Here is a 20,263-nt window from a genome sequence, read left to right as displayed (position 1 = left end):
TAAATTTTTATGTGCTTCAAGGTTTGAAAATATCCAGTACAATTTGCAGTTTCATCATGCAGCATCTCACGCTTCCTGAAAGTTTAGAAATCATTATAAATTTTAACAAAGTTTGCAGCTCTATTGATGGAATTTTCCTCTACACGACCAGAAACCACCAAGAACACAATGTAAAACACAAAATGAGGGCAATATCACAGCAGTAAATGGTTCAAATGGCTCTGAGCACTATGGGACTCAACTGCTGTGGTCATAAGTCCCCTAGAACTTAGAACTACTTAAACCTAACTAACCTAAGGACAGCATACACATCCATGCCAGAGGCAGGATTCGAACCTGCCACCGTAGCGGTCGTGCGGTTCCAGACTGTAGCGCCTTTAACCACTCGGCCACTCCGGCCGGCATCACAGCAGTACCAGCCAGTATTGAGAAGAGCTGAATGTGTCAGTTTCAAGAGAATAACAACTGCAGCTATCTGAGACATCAACATGGTGAATCTTGTGAAAGGATTTGCACATGCAGCCATGAACAGTAGCACTGACTCAAGAGTTGAATACAAAAGATTACCGATTACGTCACGAGTTTTTTTTACAGGGCCATATAGCAATTGGAAGCTGATCTTCATTTCAGAGAAAATTCATCATCTCAGACAAGAGGCATTTTTGTTTTAGTGGCTTTATCAATAAACAAAATTGACATTACTGGAGTTAGAAGAAACCACAAGTGGTCCATAAGCTGCCATTGCATTCAGAAAAACTCACTGTGTGATACAGTGGGCAGTGTTGTTGGACATTATCTCTTTTGAGATGTGAATAGTGACTGCTACAGTTACATGTCAAGCGAATTTCTGTGACTAAACTCTATTTTCTGAGGGAAAAGTTTGAAAACCGAATCACCTCAAGACATGGATCTATGACCTGGTTGCCATGGTCATGTGATTTAACACCCACGGATTTTTTTCTTTCTACAGCAAATCCTTGATTGATGCTGACAAGTCACACATTTTGGAACATTTGGAGGTGAACATTTGTCGGCTATCACAGACATAACGATACTAATGTTGGACAGAGTGATTAACAATTAGAGTCATCACATGCATTAATATGCTCAAAAATGTAGTAGACATCTGAACAAAATTTTGTTCAGAACATAACTGCAATGTCTAAGCTTCACAACAAAGGACAATTTACTCCATGATATACTGAATTATTGTTGTTACTACTATTATTATTATTCAAATTTTAAGAAATAACACTCTTAATGAAAGATCCTTTACATCACCCAGTAGAACATACCTTCCGTTACACAATTCACAGTGACCAGCAAAGTGTAGATGTGCCAAACACTGACTCACCAAACTATTTATGAAATTTTCACTGTTGAGCAAGAATATGTACAAAACATTTTTGTAGGTTTTCGTCTTCAGAAAACGTCTAATGAGCTGACTAACAAAAATTTAATATTTTAGCTCTTTAACTTCTGTAATCCTTTTCAGCACATTTTGGTTGAAGAGAGGGCTTTGCATTATTGCCTTAAAATACTGTCATAAAACAGCTTCCACAATTTCAATGCTATAGACGTGACTGACAGTGAAGTATAAATACTGACACTCAAATTTAAACAATGCAGAAAGGATAAGACGCTACGCTCCGTAACAATAGGTTACCTCTGCTGTGGGTCTTGGGGTAGTGACAGCAGGGGCTGGCGTCACAGGTTTCTTTGGCTGTGTTCCTTCAGTTACAGATTTAAGAGTCATTCCGTGGTATGTCCCTGTTGTATCAATGGTGAAACCTTCCGTTTCTGCAAACAAAATACAACATAACTATCAGAATTCAAAAGCCAATAGTTGATATTTTATGATAAAAATGAGTTATATCCTACAGCATACACTCTAATGCAAGGGCAACAACAGATAAGGAATTAAAATTGTCAGACATTAGGATACTGGGCACAGTTAAACATCCATTTTTTTTTAACAATGGTGGGCATAAAGGTAACAAACATCAAGGCAGATGAGACCCATGCCAGTGCAGCTCAGTCATAACAGAATTGCCTGCGAAAGCAATTCTGGATTCAAGTCCTGGTCCAACACAAAGTTTTAATCTGCCAGGAAGTTTCAAAATGATGCAAACTCTGCTGCAGAGTGAAAAATTAGTTGTGGAAACAATCCCTGAACCTCTGCCTAAGCCATTTTTGCCATGATGTCCTTTCCTTCAGGTGTATTTGGCCAGCAAGGTATCCAAGAGCGCTTCTGTGAGGTTTGGACAGCACGATGAAGTTACTGGTACAAGTGAAGGTCTGAGGGTAAGCTAAGAGCTGTGCCTGGATAGCTTAGTTGGTAAGAGAATTGCCAATGAACTACAATGTTCTGGGTTCAATACTCAGCCTGGGACACAGTTTTAATCTGCCAGCAAATTTCAAAATTGTGCACATTCCACCACAGTTTGAAAGATTCGTTCTGGAGTACCTAAATGGTGCAACAGGAAGCTCCTATTTTACTTAGGGGAAAGTGGTGTGCGTGGAAAAAACAACACTATTTTTCACACTATGCTAAAAACATGAATCACTTGAGACCAGTCATTAAATATTTTACCATGCCCTTTAGGACATTAGAAAAGCCTTTGTATGATACTGTTCAACTGGTCGATTGCAGTATCTTCTCTGTTTCCTCATCTTGGGACACTTCAACCGTAGTTTCATTTGTGTGAAGGGAGAAAGAATTCATCTTAGGCATACAATGGATGCAGGTGATACAATGCAGGAGGAAAAAGGTTCAAGAGTAACAGTCGAGAATAGCTTTGAGGTGCAACGTAAGTATGTCTTATGATATTCCCTCACAATACTCTAAATTCACAACTGACTATACTCACGTGAAGTATTTCTGCATAATGCCTCATCTGTCAAAAAGTGCTACAGACATCATCATACTGTAGCACTGCAAGAACCCTCTTTCCGATCAAAGAGAGCTTGTTAATTTTGAATTCTGACATAATGTACTGATTACAAGAAAAAATATATGACATATTACCTGAAATGAGCTAGCAATCATCTAGGTTACTTTACTGCTGCTTTTCCCAAGACACGTTAATGACTCATTTTCAGTTGTAGCAAATAACTATAAATCTCTTTCCTTTGTAGATGAAACAAGCACCACTGTAATATGTAATAAAGCTATCCTCAATCTGATGGTTGGTTTGAATATTAAGTACTTTATTATTTAATTGGATAAATAAAAAAATCTGCTCACCAAACAGTGGCAGCACACACACATAAAAGACTGTTGTGATTGACAAGCTTTTGTAGCCGGTGGCTCCGGCGAGAAGGGTTGAAGGGGAAGGAAGAAGGGTGAAGTGTGAAGTCACCCACAACCGCAGGTCGGGGGTGGGGGGGGGGGGGAGGGGGGGGGCTGTGAAACATTTGATCTTGCAGATATCTCTTTCAATCCTACAACATAATTTTGAATGGAGAACTTATGGAAATGGTATGATTCTCTTTGCTCTTTGCAAATATTCTGTTTTGAAATTTCAATAACGTTCTAGAAATTCAATGAATGCTACTGAACATTCTCATTCTCAAATTTCTGGAATTGGAAATGTAATGTTTCCAAATGATCCTGATGTTCTAGAATCATATCCAATGTCCTGGAATACACCATGCCTTGTTCAAGAACTTCTGGTTTCAGAGTGCATAAGATGAAGCTTAGCTTGAGTATGTAAATAATAACTGAATACTCAAATACAATTTTTTAGTTGAAAATCAGTACAAAACAACTGAACTTTCACCTCCAGAATTTGAAATGTACCAATAACAGCACTGCACCTAATCGCAATAAGCGCAACCAGAACTGAAATACCATCAATTTGCACATCAGTGGTCAAGGAATGAAATTTTGCAGATATTAATAGGCAGCAGCACGTAAAAACTGCGGTCTGGAAATTTTGAGTCTAGTCTACATAGTACTCATTTCAGTAAATATCATCTGGTGACTAGTTAATTTTATGATGTACATCCCTGAAAATATGTTCCTCCACTGCTGGGAACCTACCTTCTTTCTGACGTATGAATCGCTCTTGATCATATCGGTTGTAGACAGCGGGCTGCGCGATGGGCCGGACTGGAGTCGCACGTGGGGTGATCGCAGGCGTTGGCTGCTGTGGACGGTGCCTACCTTCCTCCCTAGCTTTTATCGATTGGAGGATAGCAAAGATGTTTTTGGCAAATATCTGAAAAGGATATGCACATATTCAAAATAAAAAGCATTTCTATTTTAAGGAATCTCACTAAATGTAAAACAAGGATGTGCACACACATTGCATAGTCAACACTGTAGTAAAAGAAAATATATGCCATGCATGGTTATAGAATAATGAAAATCACTCAATCCACAATGAAATTGTGTTGTGTTGGAAGAGAGCACACACACACATTTGTTTTACAACTAATTTAATAGGTATAAGGAATAAAGCAGAGTTTCTCATATTTCACAAGCTTGAGCTTACAAACACCATGGTTATTTTAAGGAGAGCAGGAGCATTCATGAGTGACAGTGCCTACCCACCACACACCATAAGAGGAACAAAAAGTTTATATTGTGAAACCAAAATAATAATAATAATAATAATAATAGAGGAAAGAAAAGGACAAATGAGATAAAAATCTGTCAATGAGTGGGACAATGAGTTTGTCTTCCACCTACTCTTAAACTTAACTGTCATACGGTCGCTACCCTTAACAACAGGGAATCAGCAAATTATTCAAGAATTAAATTAGCTAAACACACTACGTGCATTTGCACTCCCATTTGCAATTGTCAAAAAAAGTACAGTATATGGTCGAAGATATTAATTAACAATAAAATAGTAGTGCCAGTGTCTATTTTAAATATGTGGGTTGTGACATGAGTCTCTATTACACTGTTCGACATGGGTTCTATTTCTGATATTAAAGTATGTGCTTCTAGACGATGTTACCGTGGGAAATTCAAATATGTAAACAAAACATCATTGTCAGGGGTACTTTTTATGTAATATGTATATATATGTATATTCACAATTCATGGCAAACACAGAGACATTATAGAGAAATACGGGTATGTTGCCGCATCCAGTAGTGATTGAACGTGATAATTTCTTGTGCAACAGCAGGTGGGAAGAATCAGACAAAATTAGGTTATCCCCCATCACACCTATGTCATTAAGACCACCTGAAACATCTCATTAACTCGAACGGCGACAGCCGGCCGCTGCCTCGGCAGTAAAGCTTCACGCCTCCTAGGTGCAGGTGCATCGAGTTTACAACAGTGGTGTTAGCCGCAATTTGTGTCAGTCTTAACGAGTGGGTGTTTTGGCTGACAAGTAACTGTCTGTCATATTTCCGAGCACGGTTGAATTTTTTAGTTCCTGTGTGTGAACTGATTGAGCCTGGTGTTGAAGGTAAAACGACTGCTTGTTTTTACACATCAGCGTTCCTCTAGTTCCCTACTATTAAGGTAATACAGGTGTATTACCAAAGTGGTATTTTTAAATTTGCAGAAATGCCACGTCGTCGTGGATGTCGATATAAGCCGGACAACTTCTGCTACATCTGTGGGAAGTTCACTTTTGTCAGAAATAGGAAGAAAATTTCTTCAGTCATAAAGAAAGCATACAATCATTACTTTGGAGTAGAGGTAGGAGACCAAGATAAAGAATGGGCACCACATTTCTGTTGTGCTACATGTTACTGCAAACTAATTCAGTGGTGGAAAGGTAAGGAGAATGTGGCGTTGTTTGTTGTTCCCATGGTGTGGAGGGAGCCTAAGGACCATGTTACTGATTGTTATTTCTGTCTAACAAAAATTCATGGTTTTACAAACAAAAAGTCGAAGAGGCATATTGTTTACCCAGATCTGCCTTCAGCGAGAATGCCAGTGCAGCATTCCGACAACCTCCCAGTACCTTCAAGAGCTCGGGGTCAAATTCCGAGTGACAGTGAAATAAGTAGTACTGAAGAAATCACAGGTGATGATTCTTTATATCACTGCACAAATGAGTCATCGCCACATTTGTTAACACAGGCAGATTGAAATGATTTAGTACGTGACCTAGGACTAAGTAAACAAAAGGCGCAGCTGCTTGGTTCAAGATTACAAGAGTATAATCTACTGCATCAAAGTACTAAAATCAGTGCGTTCAGGCACAGAGAACATGCCTTTCTTTCTTATTTTTCAACTGACGAAGCACTGACATTTTTCAATGACGTTGCTGGCCTGATGAAAGTGCTGAACTTCACTTATATTTCACAGGAGTGGAGACTTTTCATAGATGCATCGAAAACAAGTCTGAAGGGTGTTTTGCTCCATAACGGAAATAAAATACCCTCTGTTCCAGTAGATTACGCTACTTTGACATAGATGCATCGAAAACAAGTCTGAAGGGTGTTTTGCTTCATAACGGAAATAAAATACCCTCTGTTCCAGTAGATTACGCTACTTTGACATAGATGCATCGAAAACAAGTCTGAAGGGTGTTTTGCTCCATAACGGAAATAAAATACCCTCTGTTCCAGTAGATTACGCTACTTTGACAAAAGAGAATTACGAATTCGTACAAAGGATGCTAAATTCATTAAAATACAATGAACACAAATGGAAAATATGGGCAGATTTCAAGGTAATTACTATGGTACTGGGAATGCAACGAGGCTACACAAAGTATGCCTGTTTTCTTTGCGAGTGGGATAGTCGAGACCGAAATTCTCACTACGTGAAAAAGAAATGGCCTAGGCGAAGATGGAAAGTTGGCGAAAAGAATGTACAATGTGAAAGTGTGGTAGCTCCTGAATATATACTACTTCCATCGCTTCACATCAAAATTGGCCTGATGAAACAATTCGTGAAGGCCATGGATCCAACAGGCTGTGGGTTTGCATATCTAGCTACCAAATTCCCCCGCCTTTCAGCTGCAAAAATAAAGGAAGGTGTATTTGTGGGCCCACAAATCAGGGAGCTGCAGAAAGATGCAAATTTTGAAGCATGTTTAACTGATAAAGAAAAAAACCGCATGGGACTGTTTCAAGATGGTGTCGGAAAACTTCCTCGGAAGAAGAAGAGCTACTAACTACAAAGCAATGGTGAAGGATATGATCAAAGCATATTAGGATTTAGGGTGCAGTATGTCTTTGAAGGTACATACGATGGACTCTCATCTATACTACTTCACAGAGAGTTGTAGTGACGTATCGGATGAACATGGGGAAAGATTCCATAAAGACATTTCTACCATAGAAAGGCGCTATGAAGGGAAGTGGGTACCTTCTATGTTAGCAGATTATTGCTGGAATATCATTCGAGAGAAGAAAGATTCACAATACAAGAGAAAAAAGTGATGTGCATTACAAGGCAGTGGCTCATTGTTTGTCAATTTTCTGTAATTTCTCATGTCAAATAAATTCTTCAAAGTGTATACACAAAGGTTGCTGTGTTATATGTTGGATTCCACCCTCAATTAATGTGATGAACTTATAACATTATAAAGATGTGCATATGTTTGTCGAATTTCACCTCACGTTTGCTGCACTATTATCAGAAACTGAAAAGAGAAATAAAATTGCGATTACTCATAAACTATCCCTGACAGAAAAAAAAACAAAAACAGTTTTTAATTCAGCACTCAAAGTAGAACTAGGATCACAATATTTTTTATCAGAAATAGAAAAAAAGTTTTTTTTTTTTTTTTTTTTTTGTAGAACAGTGTTATGTACTGATACAGACAAACGTCTGCATGAATTTGATGCAGCCTGAGGAAAAAATAACAGGGCACTTAACTATAAAAAGCAAATTTTATAAACTTTGATAACACTATTACAATTGGATGGAAGCAAGAGGTGGAAAAATAAAACACAATAACAATGTAATACAAGCATAGATGAGATACTTCAGGAGAGTGAATGGCTGAACAAGAAATATAATTAAAAATGAAAATATATGTAATAATATTACAGTAGAAGCTATTAATGAGGAAATGACTAAATACCTGGGCAGGTGTGAAAGGAGTGAGAGACAAGGAACTACACAAGAAAGTTCTGAATTACAATTCAAATGGAAGGAGAGACCCTCTGCCACACACTTCACAGTGATTTGCAGAGTGCAGACATAGATAAGAATGGAAATGGTGGACATAAACTTACTGAGAGGCACCAGACAGATGCCAGATCCTGAGGTAAGATGATGACACTCACTGTATGTACAAAATAAAACTAGAGATTCTAAACGGTAATTTTAATATAGTAAAAGAATTATTTTGTGCTGGAGTGGTGCTTTTAAGTTCATGCACTGTGTAACATCTGAGGATTACAGAAGAGAATGTTTTACTATATCTCAAAGCACACTGAAATGAAAGGTACAGTCTTTTTACATTACTATTTCATAAACAGTTGTTACAAGTCATTCATTTAAATGTATGTGCTTGAGCTCATGAATATGACAAAGTATATGTTGGACAATATGGAACTAAAGCTATCTACATGTACCTACGGCAGTTACCTGGAAAACACAGATTAGTTGATTTTTATCAAGCCAGTGAGAAAAATATCTACACAGTTTCAGCACATTGATCACAGACCGAGCACTCTGAGAACAGATGAAATTAAAGAAAAGCTGCACAAGAGATTTCCCATGAGAGAAATGTTGCAATACTGGACTATAATGATAGTTTGATGCAAAATGTTACCAAACTGAATGTCTCTTGCAAATTTTAGCCGTTATTAATTTCAATGTCATTTAGATATCTTGTTGTAGTATGGGTTGGATGGGAATAACTGGCTGCACAATTTACTCCAAATGACTGTACAGCAAACAAAATTAAAATTATGTGCAAAAGAGCTCTTTTACTATTTTGTGTGCTGAGGTGATACAATTTGACAGGGTCAGCCACTCGTCTGCAGTTGTTCATCATTAAGCTGTAGGCATTTGCTTGTGTAAGCTGACTACACCAAGTCAGTTGATTCTTTTAATATACTGAAAACGGCTGTTAATAGTAGAAAGTACTGAAACTAAATGCTCGCCACATAGTTGGGAAAATGAGTGCAGTACTCAGATAATGACTTTGAGATATAGTAACACATTCTCTTCTGTAATCCTCAGATGTTACAAGTAACGACCAGAATGTGTACACAGTGTAGCATGAACAGATCTGAAGGAACAATGTAGGGCAGTTTCAGCTTTGCGATGACGGTCGTTTCTCACCACTAGAAGAAAATTGCAGCACTAATAGCTTTTTTGCTACACATGAACTCCGTGCTGTTATCATATATCTGTATGATGAGAAGGAAACTCCAGCAGAGACCAACAAATAACTGACACAAATACGGACATGACAGTATGGTCAGACTACGACAAAGACAATTCCCTGAATGTTGAACCAAGAAGCACAATGATGATGAATGTAGTGGTGGACAGTTCTTAGTGGTGACAGAGCTGATGGAATCTGTGTGTCATGTGATTTTCAAAACTGGCATTTCAAAATTTTGGAACTGCCTGAGCAATTCACTCTGACCTTTCATTCACATCCTCATCCAACAGTTCAGTTTTAATGAAAATTGAGCCAGTTGTGTTCCAATGTAGACAGATATTAAACAAAACATCTAGGCACAACAAAAACATTCCTTCATCAGCAGCCAGCCGGAGTGGCCGAGCGGTTCTAGGTGCTACAGTCTGGAACCACGCGACCACTACAGTCGCAGGTTCGAATCCTGCCTCAAGCATGCATGTGTGTGATGTCCTTAGGTTAGTTAGGTTTAAGTAGTTCTAAGTTCTAGGGGACTGATGACCACAGCAGTTAAGTCCCATGGTGCTCAGAGCCATTTGAACCTTCATCAGCATGAAGAGGAAAGTGATGAAACTGTCACTTGCATTGTCACAGGGAATGAAACATGAGTGCTACTGATATCAGCTCCACTTCTTAAAATGTAGCTACTGTAATATCTGCTGCCAGTATTGTAGTTCCAAAAGAGAAAGTCAACTGCATTCCACTCTTCAAAATCTGATTAGTAATTTTGGTGTAAATACAATATTTACAACTTAGGATTTCACTGTTTTGAGCACAAAACCGAATGCTGTCTTATACGGAACACCGTGTTGTTACACAGAACTTTCGGGTCAGGCTGATGGGGTGCTCTAGCTTGACACAGCTAGGAGTGTCTACTTACAAAAGTAACGGGGAAAAGTTTAATTTAAAACTGATGCAAATCATATATTTTTTTTGGGCCAACACAGCAACTGGAAGGGAAAGGACACAGCATCTAAGTATGATTCACCATAACAGCAACAGCAGTTTTGCCCTTGTTTCTGCTTGAGCCTTGAATGAAAGGTGCATCTTAAAAGATGAATGCAGTTGTAAAATGAAACTGAGGATTAAAGATTACAAAATACTAACTAAGCATTATAAGTTTAATGCCATAACATACAAAACATTACGTCAGCAACAGCAACAAAAAGTGTAATGCAAAAGGATGAGGTCATAAACATTTCAAACTCCATTTACATCACAAAGTGTTCAAGACACCTCTCATCTAGTGCAACACATTTGCAGTTGCTTGCGCAAGGAGCTCTGGACAGACTGAAGAGACTACACTTATGTCATTACACACACTGCAACGATGTGAGGTTTTAAATCCTCTCGGGTTACCAGAACTTGAGCATAGACTTCATCTTTGAATTTACCCCAGAGAAAAAAGTCCAGTGGTGTCAAATCATGTGAAAGTGCAAACCAACCGATAACACCTACAAATCCTATCCAGGAAAGAGCTGGGTGAGCGCTTTCTCACCCAAAAGTGAGTAGTGAGCCAGGCATCCGTCATGCTGCTAACACTTACATCTGAATATTTCAAGTGGTACTTCCGCTAGGAGAGTCAATAGCACTTCAGTGAGAATTGTGTATGTATATATATTTCACCTGTTAAGGTTTCTCACTGAACGAAGGCCCAACCACGAAGTATCCAATAATATCACACCAAACATTCACACTACACTGCATGATTTGTAAAACAAGCTTCACTGTTAAAGAGAACTCTTTCAAGAAAGAACCTATCATCCTGATGTCACATCAAACCTGAGTGACACAATTTCATGTGTCTTCTACAATCCCTATGGTTAACTCTGCTGGTGAACTGGTACACGATACAGCTGGAAGCTGTGAACAATGCTGGGCTGACTTATTCCAGTGGCACTCGAAATTTCTCTGGAGCTGACGTGTGACTTATGAGTAGCCACCAGAATGTCTGTATTGTGTGCTCTTCTCACTGCATGCTTCTCTTGATCCTCTGCTTAGTACTCCAACGCCCTTTCAATGACAATTTTTTGCACATTCGCTGAACTGTCTGTCAGCATATCTTTGTGTATACAACTCAACTGTTCTTTTTGTGTTCCTTCTGCATTCTCTGTAAAGAAATGGCATTACTAATTTACCTCGGTTTGTGAAAGATATTGATTTTTTCAGACCAATCAGCACTCTATGCACATGAGTGACACATGATCAGATACAGTATTACTAGTGTCCTGCTTCACACAGTCAAGTAATTTAAATATCTGGGCGTAATGTTGCAAGTGATATGAAATGGAACGAGCATGTGAGAAGAGTGGTAGGGAAGGTGAATAGTCAACTTCAGTTTATTGGGAGAATTTTGGGAAAGAGTGGTTCACCTGTAAGGGAGACCGTATATAGGACGCTGGTGCAACCTATTCTTGAGTACTGCGCGAGTGTATATGATCAGTACCCAGATGGATTACAGTGAGACGTTGAAGAAATTCGGAAGCAAGCTGCTAGACTTATTACCAGAAGGCTCAAACAACACTCAAGTGTTAAGGAGATACTTCGGGAATTCAAATGGGAATCCCTGGAGGGAAGGTGATGTTCTTTTCGAAAAACAATATTGAGAAAATTTAAATAGCTGACTGCCACACGATTCTACTGCTGCCAACATACATCGTGCATAAGGACAACGAAGGTAAGATATAAGAAATTAGGGCTCATATAGAGGCATATACACAGTCATTTTTCCCTCACTCTATTTGCGAGTGGAACAGGAAAGGAAATCTAGTCATGGTACAGGGTACCCCTTTGCCAAGGATTGTACGATGGTTTGCAGAGTATCTATGTAGATGTAGATACCAAATTGTAGTGCTCTTATCAAATTCCCATAATTTGCATGATTTCACTTGGCATTAAACAAAAAGTTTTACCACACGAAACATAGAAATCCATTGACATAATAGTCAGGCAAAATGGAAGGTGTGCTATTCTTCAGCTTGCTGTTACCTCCTTTTTACCCAAACGTATTTTTATCAGGTACGTATGCCAAATCTCCATTTTGCAAGTAGGAAACGTGGATGTGTGTTCCACTCTGGTACGAGGATTCTTGTCACATCATGTTTGTTACAATGTGGGTTTAATATATCTAACCATTCCGTAGCATTTCATCTCTGTCACCCATTCAATTAATTTCAGCTCATCTAATTCAGTCAATACTTTATATTTTCTTCTCACTTTATGCACATCTCTGAAATCTTGTCTCTTTTGATAGCTTCCTACTTCCCATCAGTTCTTCTGTTCTGTCTGGAACACTTTTTTTTTCATTCAGTTTTCCACTGCCTACTTTAACTTCCATCCCATTTAATGCACATTCCAGTGTAGTATAGTTTTCAGTCACAGTTGTTTCTGTTTCCACAATACTATTCTTATTACATATTTCCTGGTGATACTGAATCTACACAGCACAATTTATATTCCTACATTAACATATTTAATCTTTTTAAACACACTTTGATTTGAAAACTGAAGTTCTCAGAGTTCCTTGCAGATGCTGACAAAAAGTATTACCATTTCTTCCTTTCATTGTCGGATTCCTTATTAAGACTGTAAAGTACCTTCATGCTGCATTTATAATCGTTACACAAATGTTTCAGTTGCCATATCTACAATTATTGCCACTCAAACTTTGCACAATGGGGTGAATTTGTTTTTATCTCAGAAAATCTTAGTTAATCTTTTGAAAGCATTTATATATGCCTGCCAGATACAGGCATCCATTAATTATCAACTTCCTTGTTTTCTTAATTTCTGAACTGTTCTGGCCAAGAGACGTTCCTCAATTCAGGATAATTTAGTGTGTGCCTAAGAAAATTACAAAGTCCCAAAAAGTTATGTTGTTATATACCACTTTCCAGTAATTGATGACATACACTTTTTAATGTGAAGGATAGCATGGAAACTTAAAATGTAATAATGTGGCAAAAAAAGATGAAACTGAGGCACAGCAGCAGACTTACAGTTTCAACAGGAGTCCTTATTTTCTGCATGTTACTAAAAGTTATGAAACACAATTTTTTTGCCAAATTGGTACACTACAATAACAACATAAATAAAGCATACATTTATTCCACTGTATACAACATGTTAGATGACTCAACCTTTCCAGCACTCTGCAGAATCGTGGTACGTGTTCGCCACTGGCGTTCACGGGATATGATATCCTTTGTTAGGTCGACATCAAAGTCAAGCATGACTCTTAAGTCAGGACCCAATGCAATGTCATCATTGCCCTTGATTGTAGTACGTTTTTTTGCAAGTCGTTTAGCTTTGATGGCTGCTATCTTCTCGACAGACATGGCTTCTGACAATGACCTGCAGAACAAAGGCTTTAATGCAACAAGTTAATTGGCTGAGCACACAGACAGCAGGATTCCCACTACAATAGACACCGATAGGATGCTGTATTTTCTACTGTCAGTTTCAAATTAACAAAACAAATTACCCACATTCCCAAAATGAAATAAATGATTATTTGGCCAGCACTTATAGAAATAAAAGGGATTTGTAAAATTGAAATAGAAAAGAAAATCATTTTCCAAATAATCACTTAACGAGTAGTTCCAGGTTGGACCAAAACAAGGCCTCTGACACAAACTAAAAAATAGTACTTACCAGTCTTATGGTAATTCTCTCCAGTACATCCAGTAAACAACACTGATCTTGAGCTTTCAGTTTGGCAAGTATTAACATCAGGATGGTAAAGAAAAACATGCTAAGGCATAGCACAGGGCAGGGAACATTTAACAGATGAAATTGTAAATCATTTAGGAAGTGAGACCTGGCAATAGATGACAGTTAATGAAATGGAGTAGCAGTATAATTTAAAAAAGCAAGGTTCACTTTACAGTGTTGTCAACAGAGTGAAGGCAATCTAATGATACCAATGCCGGCTTTCATAGCTGGTATTTGTGTACTTCATGATTTTTGTTTTGTGGTCATTAGGCTGTGGTCCAAGACATATTTCTCCGCCTTAAGTTTCATCTTCCAATGCTGAAGACATCATCAGAGATTATAACAACTCACAAAGCAGATAATCTCAAACAATCTCAGCAAGTTGGGCTATTTTCTGGTACTTACATTCTACAAGAACTTTCCTACAACAAAAATGAGAAACAAAACTGTTCATGTTAAATATTTTAATTAATTCTTTTATCTGTTTCAGCTAATAGAATGTTCATTGGGTCTATGAAGATTATTTAACACTATGACAAATGTCACTTTAGTACATTATTTAGTAAGGAAGAAAACCAGAGATCAAGTTGAGAGAGGACACATAATTAAAACGCCAGAAAGAGAAATCTGATGAGAAGCAACAGATCAAAATATAAAAAAGAATTCAGAACTGTGCAAGAAAGAGAGCAATGGGAATACTGAAATGGAAATATTCATCAGCAGAAAGTGTATTTCGTGTCCCCAACTGACCCTTTTGCATTCCCTTGCCCCGACATCTTGAGTTACTTTAGTACATGCCTTTTAAGGCTTTTGTCTCCACTTTGCTCGTTTAACCTGCTTTTGCATTTAGCTCAGGGCTAATTTAATGTCGTTTGGGGCCTGTAGCACTGATGAACTGTGGGGCCCTTATTCAATAACTTATAATCATTTTTTAATTATTATGCTGCTTCCTTCTATGAGGGACATTCAATAATGAAAGAGACAAACTGATGCAGAAAAAAACCTGTTTATTTTTACAAAATGGGCCTTTTATTACTTCTTAACATAATCCCCACCAATAGTAAGACACTTGTCCCAATGATGAAGTAGTTTTCTATACCTGATGCAAATAAGTCTGTCTTGTTGTTTGGGCCACTTTTCCAAAAAAATTTTCACCTCTTCAGTGTTGCTGAACTTTTTTCCACATAGTGCCTCCTCAACTAGATCAAACAAATGAAAATACTAGGGTGCCATATCTGGGCTGCAGGGAGTAAGGGTAGTACCTCCCAAATAATCTTTGTTAATGGCTTCTTGGGTCAGTTAGGCAGTCATGTAGCAACATCATACCTTTTCTCTGAGATCCACAATGTTTTTCTCTTGTTGCTGGCTTTACAATGTTCATTAACATGTCCGAGTATAGGCACCGTTTATTGTACACTGATCTTCCCATTAATCATAAAATACAAAACCTTGGGCATCCCAAAAGACAGTCACACATGATTTTTCCCACTAATGCTTGCATTTTGATTTTCTTTCAGACAGATGAGCTAGTATGCCTCCAACCCATGTTTTTACTTTTAGACTCCAGTTCAAAATAGTCAATCCAGTTGCATCACATGTTATAGTCTCATTTAGAAAAAGGTTACCTTTCCTTTCATAGCACTCTTTCAGGTCTGTACACACTTTGAGTCTTGTTTCCTTATGTAGATGGATCAACTCTTTTGGGATGCACTTTGCACTGGTTTTGCTGTACTTCAGCTCACTACTGATAACATTTGGTCTGTGCTAACACTTACTACAACTCTTTTTTGCTGTATGTCCAGCTGTAACATGTTGGTCTTCACAAATAATGTCGTCAATGAGGGTTTCAAGTGGAGTTAACAGCTCAATTGGCCAACCAGGATGTTGCTTGTCAGTCACTGAAATTTGACCATTTTTGAATGGCACTCTACCCACATATAAAAGTTTATGCAGCTCATACAACTTTCACCATACTGTAAAATAATTCAAGAAAAGATGTGCTTATGCGTGAGTGTACTCCAACTTATGAAAGGAAACGTCTGAAAGCTAGTAAAGTTTTCACTCTTTTTGCGTGCCTGTCGACAGCACTACAATTTAGTGAGTGGTCTCCTTTACTCCTAAAATATTCAATCTAACATTTATATTTTTAATCAAACTGTGCCAATGTCCAGCTTCAAAACAGACTTAAAAAATATCAAGCCTATTGCAATATTAAACTGGTAGCCTCATAATGAAAACTACTTGAGTGGACATTGCGGGTACTGTTCATGCTTGAACTAAATGATCAACTTCCACTGTCCAATATAGGTGTGCAGAAAGAATGAACAACAGATCAAGATGACGATGTGAGGTTTCAAGCTGGGGAGGGAGATACAGCACAGTTTTTCTGCCAGGACCCTCGTGTCCAGAAAACGTGTTACCCATACATTATGATCATCTTGCAACACAAAGTATTCGTAGAGTTGTACAAGATGGCCTCCACGGAGAACAAACGTTGAATACTTCATGAAATGTAGGAAAATATGGTGCAGAAAGAATCATCAACTGTGGTGTAGAAAGAAACATCAACAAAGGCCCAGCAAGATTACGTTAGCCCCTCACCAACACCTCTGGAGAAGGCAATGCGGCTGAGGGGGTATGATGGGAGTGCTACAGCACATCAGGTCTCCCACCTCTGCTGTTGCCACCCTTGACCTCCACCTCAACATGGGATGGGACACGACTGGTTGACATAAGTCTGTTACAATTGCTAGCTTGACAGCAAATAGGTGAGAAACTGTTTTACGACTTGCCTTCCGTAGAAATTCGATCGCCAAGTGACTGTCACAAAGGGACCTGAATTGTCTAAATGGTGCGCTCTGGCCAAAACGTATTTCTTATATAATTTCCCCGATAATGCTTCCATCCAAAACTGCACAGCAATAATTTGATGAAAGAAGACAAATGACAAAGGCACAAAAACACACCGAACAATTGTAGTGGTCTCTTATTGGTTATGATATCAGTGTAGCCTCAAGTTTCCCCACGTGAAATTCCCTGATTTCCAGACAAGTTTTAGCATTTTTCCCAGGCAAATTTTGAGATCTCAAGGATAAGTAAAGACATAAGTTGACAACAAAATGTAAGGAATTTTGTATTTCTCCCCTGTGTGAGCAAAATTCTTAAGTACAAACATCAACATCTTCTGTAATGAAATTATTAGATGGAGAAAAGCAAGTCCAGTGGTATGTGTGTTTCATTTGTTTCATTAAGGCCACTGTTGTTATTTTTTTCAATAAAATGAAGTACATTTGGTGACAAAAATACACTTTTCCTTGAAGTCACAAGACAGATTTAAAATACCTTCATGATTTCAGAAATAATCTCAGAAAAAATAGGCCTCTTGAAAGATGTGTATAAGGCAAGGAAGAGTTGTGTAAACCAACACTATAGCTGACCGCCAATAAAATGTTTTCTACTATGTTTGTTACTGTCGGTTATTACCCACTGTGTTATGTCATGTCTATTATTCTACAAGTATTGTGTGATTTTTCTTTCAAGATATATATGAGTACACAACGTACAAACCCCCAACGAATGCCACAATTTTCTTCTTTTTCTTATCATTCATAATATATAAATGACTTTCTAAGCGCCAAAAGGTACTAGAATAAATAAAATGTCTATAAAATGCTGCATTGCACAATGTGCTTGGGGTGAGACAGTCGCAATTCCTGAAAACCACTGCCCTTAACCTCTAGCCTGCAGAGGAAAACTGCTGTCCTGGGTCCTTGGATAAACCAAGAAAATCCGCTGCATTATGCCACACACAAACAGACCTGGCCTGTGGACAGATCGCTGAGACTAGATCCAACGGGCAGGGCTTGCACATTAGTGGGAAATGATAGGCTTCAGATCGGCAGGCCCGATCCATTAGACATACCCGCAGAAATGGTCTGTGGTTTTGGCCAATCATGGAAGTCCACTCGTGTGGCCCGCTATGTTTGACAGACACCATTCGACGAAATGAGACTGTGTTAATCAATCCGTGCAACAGATAACTTATGCAAATACTCTGAGAACCAATGCTAATGAGTGCAACTCACTGTAAAGATGACTGCTGAGTTAGAGACAGGCACACAGAAAAGACAATCACACTCTCAAAACCATATTTTCAGCCATAGCCTGCCAGAAAACAAGAGCACGCACGCACACACGACTGCCGTCTCCGGCATCAGTGTCTACAGTCTCTGAGAATCAGATCCAAACAAACAACTCCTCTCGCCTCCCTGCCTCTCATGGCAGTTGCTAGACTAGTGGCAAGAAGTGGTAGCAGCACTGACTGCTAGCTGAAGAGAATGGTACAAAGGGGAGAAGCAGTAGGAATGAGGGAGTTGGGAAGCAGTGCACATACTCAGCTGTGCCCAGCCAGTGGCAATGCATGACATCTCAGTAAACAAAACATTTCATCTACCAAGAGAAAAACAACATTATTCCAGTGTTCTTTTTTTTTCAAATTTCTCTGACATGTTTAAATTCCCTGTTTTTCAGAACTTACGGCAACCATGGATATTACATGGCCAAATAAAAAGAGTAATAAATTTCCACCATGAAATTCTAATTTTTTTTTCACTTTTTAATAACTGCTTTCAGCTACATTTATGTACTAAGAGACACAATCCTTTTCTACTCTTGTCCTGTTCACTCAAAGTTCATATTCCTCTGTCTGCTATTTGAAGGACTTCATCCCATAGCTCAGCTACTTATCTGTTTATGCATGATTGTCTGCTGTTCACTCCCTCTTCTATTCTGTAACTAGGGACCTAATTGTAACACACGTATCAGTTCCACAAAAGGCGACAATTTACTTTTTTCATTAACAGCTCATTTATTATTTCCAATAAACTCGAAAATTTCATTCTCATTCTGCCAAAGACAGATAAAATTTGGGGCTGAGAGTCAAAATCAAACATACACTAACTGTTGGATAAAGGCAATAGAAAGTATGCCAGGAGGAAGGAGAATTGTATCAGAAAAGATTACAATTTTGATGCAACAATGACTATACAGACTCTCACTACTGTGACATGCAATAATTTCAGCTGAGTACAACATAATGGAAAGGTGCAAAGGAAGCATTATGATGGAATAAAATTGTGTCCATATAGTAATAGCTTACCACCAAATTGAATTATTCTTACAAGAAAATCAGACATTAAGTACATTCAGTAAAATGCATTCTGCTAATTTAAATTCTTTTTTAGATTTAATTACATTAGAATAGTCTACGAATTAAATACTTGCAAATATTTTATATCCTATGAAAGCTTTTCAGGGCAAACTACGTCTGGTTTGGCGCACTCACTTGATATTATCGACAGTGACAGAAGCCTCTTTTGGTGCATCAAGACGTGCTGCTAGTTGCTCCTTGACCTTTTGCACTTGCGTTTCTTCAAAACGTGGCTTTTTGGCAGAATTTTCAGCAGAGTCATCAGCAGTACGTTTCACTTGCGTTGGTATCTCGAGAGGTGCCGATTTGTCGATATTCGCTGAAGATGCTGTTTCACCATTGAGATATGCCAAGAGATCCTTTCGATCGGGTCTTCTGACAACAGGAATATTCTCTGCCTGTAAAATATCACAACAAAATCCTAAGCACAACTGCAATTCTGAAAAACAAAAGATACTTTTACAGAACTCTTCTTGAAATCATAACTCTACGAAACTATTACCTTTCTTTGAAACTGTCATAATTAATGAAATGCATTACAGTGTACAAACATTCCAAACAACACACTCAAAAGAACTGGCATAATTCAAGTTTCAAATGAAGACCACCAGCTATGGTGACTGAGTACTTTTTAAATAAGATGTCAACCTTATTCTGTCAAACATCTGGTCACAAGAGACTGGAGGAACAAACAGAGATTCAGTACACCATCTGGCCAACTGGGAGTGGGAAACTGTGCCTAAATATGAAAGAATCACCAATGATCAATGGCATGCGTGTTAGAAGGCAACGGAAACAACTGGATAAAAACACACAAAGTGTACAGATGCGGCATGCATCCTCCTACAATAATCTCATGACAACCTTTTCCTCCAAAAATATTATGGAGGTAAACATAGTCCATGCTCAGATGTCTGGGGTTTGGACTGCTCAGGAGGATGACGAAAAAGGCTAGCATTCTATGAACCAGAGGGAGAAATTTTAGAAATCTAAATGTTGTCGGGAAACCGGACAGTCCGAAAACCGAGATTAGATG

The 20,263-nt window shown here is 38.3% G+C and overlaps 1 protein-coding gene across 1 annotated transcript in view; it reads right to left on the bottom strand.

Annotated features, from left to right (window-relative positions):
• The window catches only part of LOC126175141 (parafibromin), a 77,041-nt gene that overhangs the window by 47,723 nt on the left and 9,055 nt on the right, over positions 1–20,263 (bottom strand). The window contains exons 3-6 of the mRNA XM_049921701.1: positions 19,363–19,625; positions 13,445–13,658; positions 4,046–4,223; positions 1,667–1,800 (exon numbers count right to left, since the gene is read on the bottom strand). Of these exons, the coding sequence (XP_049777658.1) occupies positions 1,667–1,800; positions 4,046–4,223; positions 13,445–13,658; positions 19,363–19,625 (789 nt within the window). The remainder of the gene's footprint in view (positions 1–1,666; positions 1,801–4,045; positions 4,224–13,444; positions 13,659–19,362; positions 19,626–20,263) is intronic.

This window comes from Schistocerca cancellata, chromosome 3 (assembly GCF_023864275.1).
Source record: "Schistocerca cancellata isolate TAMUIC-IGC-003103 chromosome 3, iqSchCanc2.1, whole genome shotgun sequence".
Classification (NCBI taxonomy): domain Eukaryota; kingdom Metazoa; phylum Arthropoda; class Insecta; order Orthoptera; family Acrididae; genus Schistocerca; species Schistocerca cancellata.
Note: the sequence above shows the minus strand (reverse complement) of the source record. Positions and strands in the feature narration are given on the sequence as shown.